Raw genomic sequence first — 12,138 nt, 5'->3', positions numbered from 1 at the left:
TTAAGGCCGCTCAGTTTCTCAGCTCTTGCTGTAAACAGTTGCAACTACATCATTCCTATCATAATGACCTGGCATACAAGGGAATCAACTACACAGAGACAAGACAGGGGACAGGCTAAGTATTCTAGAAGTATAGGAAGGCACACAGAATGCAAACATGAGCTAGTTGCAGAAAACAGCAAGGTATTAAGAAGTGAAAGACAAGACTGTATATGCATTACACCTATAAGGCACACCTATAGTACAGTACCTGTGTAAGTAGAGACCACCCAGAAAATAGACAAAATTCAATTTGAATTATCTAGAGTTGCTTCATAAAACATAAAAGACAGATTATCTTCTGAGTTACTGTGTTTACCTTCCAATAAATGTATGGTTGTTTGTACATCGGTAGAGGGCTTTAATCAGGGCAATGGTTTTCATTTTCATGTTCTGTTTTTCAACACCTATCCAAGCTCAGTGGAAGCATGTAGCTTCCTCATTTCCAAATTAACTAATGATTTTTCATGCAGAGCTCTGTAAAATTACTGAATTTAAAAGGTCTGTCATTAAACTGAGGCATACAGAGTTAAGGATTTTTCAGACAAGGAGACAGGACAATAATGCTTAATGCTTGTCATTAGTATCTACATTAGTCATTAGTGGAAATTAAATCCAATACTTTCTACACTTCTGTTTTAACTGAATAGCTAGGGAGTTACTGAACAAGTTAATAAAAACTCTGCACATTATCATTAAGCATCCTGCTAATCAAGTTATCTTCACTAATTTATTCCCAATAAATATTATATCCTCTATGACCCGTTTTCTGCTAAAAAAAAAAGTCCATGAACCAAAACAAATAGTGTTTTGATTACCTAGTATTCAAGAATTAGCAAAAATACATGTCATACTGCTTTAGAAATTACTTTTCATCAATGCTTTATTTAAAAGTGAATTGCAATGCCATTTTACTATCCAACAGTCACATAACTGAAGACAGGAGTTATGCGCTACTAGGAAGGACTACAGTAAAACAGTGCAGAGAGAAGTTTGCTTTGGTTTTGTTAACCAAAACTTTTCAAAACTGGGCATGTTTTCCACTCTTTGTACAGGTGGAACAGTGTGAAGTGAAATACTTGTGTAATAACATACAAGTATAATTTCAGTAACCATCACTGGCTTTGAGAGGGCAGATCAAAATGCCTACTAGTAGGAAGCTATTTCAGATACTCTTCTTCATTACATTCCTAAAACAGAACTGTACAGAGCCTGTAAGTTGAATATTGCCCCAACAAGTTCCTTCTAGTGTTGAAAGAGACAAGAAGGGCCACTGTCAGTTAGGAACTATGAGACCTCTTATGTTGTTTGGCAACCAGTAGCCGCAAGTTTAAATACTGAATTCTTACTGCTGGACTAATTTACTACATTTCTCATTCCAGGCAAGGCTGTTTAAGTCTGGTCAAAAAAAGTTTTGCTTGGCATAATGCAAGTAAGACTTTCACAAACATGCTACCACTCAAGTAAGAAATCTGATATTTTATTTTCTAGTATACACGGTACTGCATGAAGCCTTCAGGATATCCTCTGACTTGATAAAAATATACATATATACTCCTCGCTGAAGCTCACCAGCAGTAATGCTGGATTTTTTTTGTTAGTTTAAATCTAGGTAGTGTGAAATAAAGTAAACTTCTGGTCACGTATCTTAGAGACTTTAGTGAAATATTGACAGAATATGTTCAAGAGCAGTGTACATATTTGTGCTCTTAAAAAGATGGGCGAGGATTCCTAATTGGAAGCAAATCGCAGTGGTGTCACAGGAGAACAGAAGGCAGGCCTCGGGATAATTTTAGAAGAAAATCTGAACGTGATTCATTCCTCTCCATTAAGCAAGAATTTTACAAATACTGTTACAGATTTTCTCCAGGGAACTGAAAGGTTGTATCTCTTATACTGCATATTTCCTTAGATCTAAGTGAGAGTCACCATATGTTTAGGATTCAAAATTTCAATCCAGTAGCCATCAGGATCCTGAACAAATGCAAGTCCTTTCATTTTACCTATTAGGAAAAAAATAAAAGAAATGATGAACACAAGATAAAGGTAAGGCCATATTTTAAGGCTTATTATATAACAGTAAAGACGTGCATTTCTGGTTAAGACTTACCATCATCTGGTTTCTTCACAAATTTCACTCCTAGTTCTTCAAACCTCTTACAAGCTTTATTGACATCAGGGACAGCAATTCCAATGTGCCCTGTGAAACAGAGTAAAAACAGTAAAGCACGCTGTAAGTATTACTGTGTGTTTGAGAAAAAAAGTTTCCTCAGCATTTCATCTTCTGCAATAAGTTCACATGCTCATACAAGAGATATGATGTACTCAAGAAAGTCGTTGCTTCCAGGAAGAAGAGCATTTCAGGTCTTCACAATGTCCTCCTTGAGAAAGTTGGCTTTTTGATAATGCTTTTAAAATAGGAACTTTACAGTTACAATAGTTCATGTTATTTGGATGAGAAGATAATTTTCTTCCTACTCCAGATAAGATATTCAAACTATTTTATCAGTATTGCCTTCCTACAGACACATCTATATAAGAGGATTGTGTTGGGTCTGCTTAGTTCAACAGTACAAGACATTTACTATTAATGCAAGGCCTGAACTTACAAATAACTTCAGTTTTAAATGTCAAGTGGCTATATTGAGTACGAGACTTATTTCACATACCAGTGACCTCTCAAGCACTCAAATATCAAGTTGAGCCACATGAACGCTATCCTTGGTGCTACAGATGAATTCTCCTTCTAGCTCAAAAGAGGTAACCAGTGCATTATAAAATAGAAATCCAAATTTAAAATCAATCTGAACATCATTATAATCCAATATGCAAGAGCAATTATTGCACTTCATTGAGTGGTTAGTATTAAAACGCGTTTGCTTGCCAAAAAAGTCAGGTTTATAAGAAGTGTATTGTGGTCCTTTACTCTGAAACATGTTTACTTATTTTCATGATCTTTCATGCATAAATGCTGGAAGAAGCAAAATAAAGATGCTGGTAGTACTTATACTTCAAACTAACTTACTAGAAAAGTCTTTTCAAATATATCAGTTTAAAAAGTTTACAAATTCCCCCTAAAGTAAAGCTGACAACATACTTAACCTTTGCACTGATTTCATACAGATGCTTTATAAAGAGAAAACTGAACCTCCAGTTTTCCCTAATACATGAGAGTAAAACTGTAATCAAAGCACAGTAAAACAAAGTGTAAGAACAACACGCACTAAACAAAAGACCTACCAAATCCTCGAGGATCTGAATTGCCATTATGATAGGACTGCTTTTCATCATTTTCAGTGCCCCAGTTGCTGTAAGAATTAATACACATTGAAGAAAAGCATTGAAATCAACAATTTCTGAGCGTTCAGTTTCCTCAGGGAGACAATTTGTTTCTTCTAAAAACCAGAAAACTTCAATTGTTGGCTGTATTCATTAAACTATCAAGATTTTCTCTAATTGCAGGTCCTAGAGATTGTCTTTAAAGTAGACATCAGGGCTAATTCAGTCAAATTCATACCCCTCAGTAATAGGTTCTACTTTTGAATGAGTCTGAGAAACACTCCTGTCTCATTCAGATTGCAAGGATGTTTGTGATGCATGAGTCAGTTTATCAATCTAGATGCAGAACAAGCAGTGAAGTAAGCTAAGTTCAATGTCAGAGTATTTGCAAGAGTCTCTCTCCCTCTGCACTTAATAACAATGATTAGCATTAACAAAATTGTCCTGTTCATATAAAGTGTTTTGACTTAATACCTCTTTTGATTAGACCTCAAAAGGAATAGTTAATCCATTATTGGGCAACTTCAGAGGATCCAAAAGAAGTTCTAACCACATCGCTTCTGCCTCAATCCCATTGTTTCCCTTCCCAGATGGGCAAACATTATTTGGTACTTATATACGACCGTTCACCTGTAGTAGCTCTGGAAAGAGAATGATTAAACTTGCCAAGTATCTAAGATCTCAGCCATATTTTAAGGCTTATTATATAACAGTAAAGATGTTTCCACAGAAATTACTACATTTCTATTCAATTCTACAGGACATAATCTCATCCACTTCCCTTAATTTCTGTTAATTAAATGTCATCTCTCACTGTATTAGTACTTACTGTGTCAGTTCAAGTGTAGCTTTTCTGGAAAAGGTCCAAGATGTTCTCTCAGCTTTATCTTTTGGGATATCATTTTTATCTTCATAACCCAGGAAATACAGTGAGAACTTCATAGGAGGAAAGTCAAATTTTTGAAGCAGTCTACGTGGCAAAAATTATTTTGAAACAGTAACTAAAAAAGATAATCACGTAGCCTGAAAACACACCCAACTTGTTTCCCCGTGGAAGAATTACAGCTGTGATTTTTGCCTGCCTTTCTGACTGCAATCCACATCTTAAAATAGCTACATTTTGAATTATCAGGTAGAAACATCCCAGCACACATTATAAACCTATAAGAACTAGAAGACTCAGATGTTTAAAAGCAATCAGTAAATGAATAGCAAAGCCAGTACAAAGGTTCAAGTCCAAGGCTGCCATTTTGTTACTTGTACATATTTCCTCAGGAAGGACCAGCAGATAACTTAAATTCCAGGTTTATAGCAATGACTTTTGTTTAAAAGCACTATCATAAAAGTTACCAGTTGAGAGCAGAATCAGTGTGGAGAAAGTTGTACAAGTTGTACGCTGGTAATTAATGACCTACTTTCAAGAGGAAAAAAGAATTCTAGTCAAAGCCACTTCTAATTTATTTGCAATTTAGGCATTAGATGCACTGTGGAAGTTCTCAGAGATTGGCAGGCTATCCAACTTGGCACTAGCAGATAGGCCAGCACTGTCGTTGAGGTTAGACTAGTATAATTACATCAACGTAACAAAAAACTTTTCATAAGAGTGAAGGAACAACCAAAGTTATTGTGGCATACAACTTCCACTCACGTCATTCCAAGAACTCTTGTATAGAAATCCAGTGACTTCTTAGGATCCTTTACTCTTAGCATTGTCTGCTGGAACATAAAATCCTGTGATGGGGAAAAATAAAAGAGGTACATTTATTATACATCAAACAATTTGTGAGTATTAACAAAGATGTCTTTTAATAATGAAAATCAAAACCAGCAGGTCTACAAGTAACAAACACAGTACTACATACAATGTAAGTAAGACATTTTATTTTAGAATATCCCAAGTTGGAAGGGACCCACAAGGATCACCGAGTCCAACTCCTGGCTCCACGCAGCACCACCTAAAAATCAGACCATACAGCTGAGACCATTGTCCAAACGCTTCTTCAACTCTAGCAGCTTGGTGCCATGACTACTGCACTAGGAGCCTGTACCCCATCCCAGCTGCAGGATCCAGTACTTCTCTTGTTCAGGTTGGTGGTCACCCAGCTCTCCACTTTGTCTGTATCTTTCAACCCTTGAGGGAGCAAACAGCTCCTCCCAGTTTAGTGTCATCCACAAACGTCCCTAGTACACCTTCCAGCGCTGAAACCAGATAATTGATGAAAACATTAAAGAGACTGGACCCAAAACAGAGCCCTGCAGAACCGCACCAGTGACTGGCCGCCAGCCCCACTCCCTGTGGCCCTGTGAGCCCAAGCCATCAGCTGCCAGTGATGGATTTAGAACAGTTTAAACGCCACTACCTCTTTCCCCTAAGAAAGCAGCCTCTGTTCTGCAGCAGTGGGGTAGAAAGTTGGGGGTCGAGGGGAAAAGGGTGGTGGGCATTTGTAACCCTGGACTTCGGCCCTGAAGGACGCCGTGAAAATACCACGGAGGGCAGAGGCAATTCATTCTCTTTAGCCTGACCAAACACCGGCACAGCCGCACAAGTGCTGATCCAGCCAAGCGTGCCGCGGCAGGTCTGATTTCAGAACGAGGACGGGGGAGTCAGAACCACACCAAGCCATAGCACAGAGGAGACGGCTCAAGTGACCCGAGCTCACCGTAGCTGCCCGCACCCACCCGGCCAGCCCCATGCCGGCCCCATGCCGCCCCCCGGCCACCGCACGTCCGCACGGCAAAGGGCAGCGGCGCTGCCGGGGCTGCCGCTGCCGCTACAGCCGCAGCCTCCGCCACCCGCAGCCCTGAGGTGCTCCCACCCAGCCCACCTTCGTGCTGGGATCCGGCTCCGAGCAGGCGCCATAGGCAGCCTCATCACTCAGACCGCTCGGTTCCGCCATCTTGGGAGCAGAGAGAAGGAGGTGGTAGGAGAGGGCGGTACAGAGGCAGCGCTCCGCCCCGCGGTTGCTCAGTTGCGTGCAGCACATCCTCCGCACCTGAGTGGCAGTTTAGAGCTTAAATAGACGCTGTGCTGTTTTACTTAGCACTTTTTTCCAGCTGGTAGCACCTTAAGGCGGCTTCACAGCACGGTGTGATGCCTTCGCACCATAAGTCTACAAACACACCTAACGTGTGGTTTATTCCTTTGGGGAATTAGAGATGTCAGCTTCCACCTGTCTTGAATAGTGAGGAAAAAAAATACACTTTTGTTAAGAAAAGTGTGACGGGACATGACAGACGGCTGCTCCTTCGCTTTACACCTTTTCGGCGGGTGACGCCGAGTAGAGCCGAGCCGAGCGCCGCGCGAGCAGCGCCGCAGTCGTTACGGGCGCCCCCTAACGGCCAGCAGCGCCGCGCTGTGCCGCCCTGTCCCGGAGGCAGACGGGTTGGTAACGGCCGGCCGGGGCGGGCAGCGGAGCTTCTGAGTAACACAGAGGCTTACTTTTCTCGTCCTTCTCTTCCTCTAGTCTTCCTGTCATGTTGCTTCTGCTCTAAAGGGGTCAGGAGCGAAGCTGAGAGAGTCATACGCTTGTCAGCGGACTGGGGGTGCCGGTGACCCAGGTAACAATCGTTTGAAATGATGTAGAATAAACCCCGAATTTGAGTTCCAAGAGGAAAGTGGAGTGATTTTGTTGTTCTATGCTGTGCTTGAAGTGCGTGTCCAAGGCTGTGCTGGAAAACAGACTCAATTCTCATTTGTGTTGTATGAACAAGTTTTGTAGGCAAGGTTTAGAGCACCTGGAGAAGAGGAAAAGAAAGTTTTGATGTGAAAAGATATGTGCTGTTTGTAGCCAAGATAGACAGCCAGCTGGAGCTCGTGCTCTTACCTGAAGGCCATGATGCTCTTCTACCATGAATCCTCACACATGTATATTACATGTGGTTGGTTATACCTGTGGTTGGCTCCCTTAAGGCCTCCTATGAACTACTGTGTAATGTGTGATATTTGTTTTAATCTTTATGGTAGTAGTACTCTGAGTAGAATGGTGTTCTCAGTGTATTTGTCTGTTACTCTGCATATTTATATAGGTTATGTGCATGTTTATCCATTCTAACATCCCTATGTAACTGAACAAGATATTTTTAGATAAAATTAGACACAAGCTAAAGACTTCAGGTACAGGTACACTGATGGTGACAGTGCCCTAAAGGTAGTTGTTCAGTCCATGTGTAGAATGAGGATACTGAAAGAAACATTTTGTTATCTGTATATTCAAGAATGTTAAGATCTACTGACTGGGACTAATGGCAGCTAGCAAATGCTAGCGATTGAATATGCCTCTGAGTAGGAAAAAATGGGAGAGGGGATTTGTATGATTCTTTGTAGCCCTGAATTACAGGCTTGGAATTCAAAAACCAAACCTTTCTTGGGCTTATTAAATAGTGGAGTAGATAGAGGAAGAAAACAGCAGGGCTACTTTTGTATAGTGGCTGGCTGCTTAGCAGTCAGTCATGAATATACCTTGTTTTGGCCGTTTTAGAAATCCTCATCTGGGAATGATTACCCTGCTAGTATCCTAGCCATCTTGGGTTAGTCACAGAACTAAGAGAAAGTCTGACTTTTTTTGCACTGTGGTGAAGAAGTCTTGATGTGCTCAGCACTCTCGGAACTTTTAATGTATTGTGTAAGACTTTATAAGTCACTGTGCAAAGAGCTCAGTCAGTATAAATTTTAGGATGCAATCTTGTCTGTTATTTCTTACCTTCTCAACATGATTTTAATGATGAAAATCTGATTTCTGTATTAATTTAAATCAAAATAAAACTTATTAAGTAGTGACATAGTAACACTGTAGAAATTAAATACTTCCACTGAAGAAATACCACCCAACATCCTCCATCCTATGTTTTATCTGAACTTGTATGTTTTAAGGGTATCATGCATGGTGGGGTATTCTGTATAAAATTCACTATCTGTATAAAAACACTATTTTTTCCCTTTTTGGCATATTTCAGAATGGAGAATATACAAGAAGATAATAAAGAAAATTCAAACACTGGAGAAGATCCTGGGCCCGATCTTGCAGCAGCAGATACTACTGGGCAAAATCTCACTACAGAGGATTCTGTGTCTGGCCCTGTCGCACCAGCGATTGCTGGAGCCAAACCAGTTCACCATGCTCAACAAATAGCAAACCCTTCCCCTTCCCAAGAGTCTTATGCTCCTGTAAGCCGAAGGATGTCTAGGCTTTACCGGAGCTCTGCTGGAGTTCTATCCATGCAAGAAGTTTTAAGAGAAAAACAGGTTTAGTATTCAACGTTAGGACTTAGATTTCTGGCTCTTTCTCAGATAATTAAATTCAGTTTATATAAATTGTTTCCCGTTTTCTTTTTTTTTTTTTTTTCTTATGTTCTCCTTATGTTTTGTTCTCTTATTCCAGGTAGAAAGTGGTGTATGTATTTGTCTGTAATGTCTTCAGTATTTTAAGATTTTGTTTTAAAGTTGTAGTGGAAGGAGGCTGAAGATATTAACTGAATAATTTACACTGAAGCGAAGCTGTACCCAGCTTGATCCCTGAAAATATTTATTGTTTGTAGATGTTATTAGTGCTGCAGGCTGGATTGGCAATAGACATCAGTGTATTAGTTTAAGGAACATTAATTAATAAATTTAATAAATTGAAATATTTTTGTGAAAAAGAAAACTAGTTAAAATGGCACACAAATGTATTAAAATCTACTGTAGTATATTTAACATTTGCTTCTCCTTGCCATATCCTCTGCTGACTTCATGTTTTATAATAGTTCATAGTATTTGCTCTTCTGGTAGACTCTAAAAGTGCACATACTTTTAAAGATTAAAGCAGTTATATGTCTATAATACAAGATGTTCAGCCTTAGTTTTAAGTTAAGTAGCAGGTTACTGTTGCAATCGATTTGTGTATTTTTTGCTTGAAAGATGTTTGATGTTTTAGGCTCGATACAGAGAAGCAAGAGAAAGTCGAAGAACAAAAATTGATGCTTCATATAAGTACATATTTGAAGTTCTCAGTGTCAGGCTAGGTTTAGACTTAACAACTGTGGAAGAAATGATTTTGGATGTCCCTTCGGTGAGTATGTTCTGTATATGTGTTGAATTTCAATTATTAGTCAAAATATGTAGCAGGTTACCCCTTTGATATGAAATGTTATTCATCATTTAGATCGCTTCTGCCAGAAAATGTGATTAATAAGGCATGCAGTTCATCTGGAATGATACCTGACCAAATCATTCAGCTTTGTTTCCTGGAAGATTTTCAAGTATTCCCTTGGTTTTTGATAGCAGCTTTTTCTTCTTTCTTATCTCAAGGAGAGCTTAATCACTGTTGTTTTGACCCAGTGGATTCTTGTCATATGCACCAGTTCATATCCACCAAGTTTCACTCATCTCAGCCTAACGTTATTGTATTCTAAAAATAATCGGTTTTATTTGTAAAGCAAGTCCAGATTGAAATGTCAAAAGATACTGCAAAAATAAGTGTAACTTCATAGAAATGCTTTGAAAAAAGAGGAATGTTTTTCAGTGAGTAGAGAGAAGATGAAACACTAATGTTATTACATTTGGTAAGGCCATTAAATAATTCCCAGTTTTGAGTGCTTTGGTTGTTTGTAAATGTTTAAAGGTGTTTCACAGTGCTTGAACAAACAGGAGCAATCAGCTATATTGTTCTTTTAGTGTCAGAACTCAGTATGTATGTAAAAGTACAGCCCTTGTCATCTCTGATTGCATGATGTTTTTGTCAGTTAGAGATTAGCCTTAGAGTTCAAATTTTAACCAGACATAATCAACATCGATTAAATATGTCAATTGTTAGAACTTCAGCTCTTCTGATACAAGCTGAATATATACTCACATTCAAAATTATTGTTCATTGTTTCTTTATTGATATTTACACATCATAAAATATGTATAATCTTTTTTTATTCTTATGCTTAAACAACATTGAGGTGCTTTATGTTTTGTCAATTAACTGACAGTTTCTTTCTTTGCTGTTGATAAGTGGTATATAGTTGTAGATCATCCTGACTTCAAGTCAAGTTGCTGTTCTACACTAAGTTCAATTAATTCCGACACAGAAGAACCTTTGGGATGGTGCACGTTAGTTTGTTTTTGTTTGTTTGTTCTCCCCTTATTTACCACAATTTCAAAACTTTTTATGGTTAGAATTTTTCCATTTTTAGTTCGTACACAGTGTAGGACTCTGGGGCATTGTCAACATTGTCTTTTAACAATTCTCAGTTAGGAAATTATATGTATCTTGTCTTTGACATTTGTAAATGTTATACTTAGAACAGTAGCCTGTGTGGTGTATTCACACGCAAGTGCTTGTACCACACGTGCTTGAAACAAGGTGCATTTGCAGAATCTTTAGCCAGAGGGTTAGCTCACATCTTGCCCTATCTATAAAATCACACAAGAGCATAAGATATCGTTCCTCCTTTCTCTTTTTTTCAATCTTTTTCTTGTTTTGTCATTGACCTTTCAGTACTTTATCTATTTATTTTATGTACTATGTATTACTAATTGAGGGAGATTTTTTTTTTCGGAGTTCTAACACTGTTATCCCCTATTGCCTATAGAAAAAATGAAAGTGCTGTGTACATTTCTAGATCTGGTTTGCTTGTACTTAGTTTATTTTTGCACAGTGTTGTGTTCTTAAAGGAGCACGTTAAAATTAGATCCGCCTCGGTGTCACTCATTTTCCCACCTCAGTTCTAATTCAAATTTATATATATGCTTATTCTGTGGGGAAAAACAAAACAAACTTGCTTATGAGAGATCCCATATCTAGAGGGATATGCTTTGTGTTTGAATAGGTGATGCATCTGCAGACACTTTTGCTAGCTAAATTTCTGACTCTGTTTTCAATTGGAAGGAGTTCACTACCAAAGTAGAGAGCCCTTTATTCAAATAGTTTGAATGCCAAGTCACATCTTACTGAGTCAATCATTCTTACAGACAACTACAGAGATTGTTAAGGAAGGTAGTTTTTGATCAGATCAGTACCCAGGAGGCTTATGCCATACTCTGAAACCTGATCTCCTCCAGACCTTCTTTCAGTGCTTTTCAGAGCTTTTTCAGCTGCGTTCATTTCCTTTGCTAACACATATGATCTTATTTTATCATGAAATATCAGTTGCCTAATGTGTAATGCTAAGGTTTTTTTTTTAAACCACTGAATCTTACTTTTAGGTGTAGAGTTGCCGTAGCAGGTTATATCAGGTCATACAAGTTTGCCTTGTGTACTTCTAAGTCTCTTCATGACCACTTGCTTTGCGCTAATACGTCAGACCTGCAGATCACCGAGAGTAACAGAATACTCTCCAGTTTCTGTGCATTACTGGTGAAGACTGTGAATGTATGACATGCAGATATCAGAGCTAAGCCATCTATGTGAGCGACATAAGTAATTCAAGGCAATATTTCAACAATCTGTTGTTTAGTAACTTCTCATAACATTTGAGTATGAGCAGCACGCACCATCAAAACTTGAGGCAGTACCATAGTCAGATGATGTTGCTTATCTTATAGCTACATAAAAAGTAATGATTTGTGTAACAAGCATTCTCTTTTTTTATTTTAATTTAACAGTTTGAAGCATTTGAGTCTTTTTTTGCCAAGGGAGGAAGTAAAGCATTGAAAATTTTCTATCAAGAAGGAGATACACCAGGAATAGGTAACTTTTTAACAACATTAATACAAGCAGATGTAATAATACCATTTACTGTTAAATTAAATCCTGTTAGCCAGGATAAAAACTGGCTTTCATTTGTTCATAATTCTGCAGTCTTGTAGCAATCAGAAGGATTGACGCAATGGAAATAGCATTACAAAAAAGGTGG

At 38.5% G+C, this 12,138-nt stretch overlaps 2 protein-coding genes across 3 annotated transcripts in view; one reads left to right on the top strand and one right to left on the bottom strand.

Moving 5' to 3' along the window:
* GLO1 (glyoxalase I) lies at window positions 905–6,298 on the bottom strand. Its single transcript, XM_021389449.1, has 6 exons — window positions 6,144–6,298; window positions 4,967–5,049; window positions 4,148–4,288; window positions 3,280–3,347; window positions 2,150–2,239; window positions 905–2,042 (listed from the first exon to the last, which is right to left on the bottom strand). The coding sequence occupies exons 1-6, from the start codon at window positions 6,213–6,215 to the stop codon at window positions 1,954–1,956; spliced, it is 543 nt and encodes a 180-aa protein (XP_021245124.1). The 5' UTR covers window positions 6,216–6,298; the 3' UTR covers window positions 905–1,953.
* DNAH8 (dynein axonemal heavy chain 8) overlaps window positions 6,306–12,138 on the top strand; it is a 127,196-nt gene continuing 121,363 nt past the window's right edge. The window contains exons 1-5 of one of the 2 annotated variants that reach the window (XM_021389444.1): window positions 6,306–6,700; window positions 6,783–6,876; window positions 8,272–8,560; window positions 9,231–9,365; window positions 11,888–11,972. In XM_021389444.1, the coding sequence (XP_021245119.1) occupies window positions 8,273–8,560; window positions 9,231–9,365; window positions 11,888–11,972 (508 nt within the window). In that variant the 5' untranslated portion in view covers window positions 6,306–6,700; window positions 6,783–6,876; window position 8,272. The other variant, XM_021389445.1, reaches the window with a different exon arrangement.

This window comes from Numida meleagris, chromosome 3 (genome assembly GCF_002078875.1).
Source record: "Numida meleagris isolate 19003 breed g44 Domestic line chromosome 3, NumMel1.0, whole genome shotgun sequence".
Classification (NCBI taxonomy): domain Eukaryota; kingdom Metazoa; phylum Chordata; class Aves; order Galliformes; family Numididae; genus Numida; species Numida meleagris.
The sequence above is the reverse complement of the archived record's forward strand: the minus strand, read 5'-3'. Positions and strand labels throughout refer to the sequence as shown.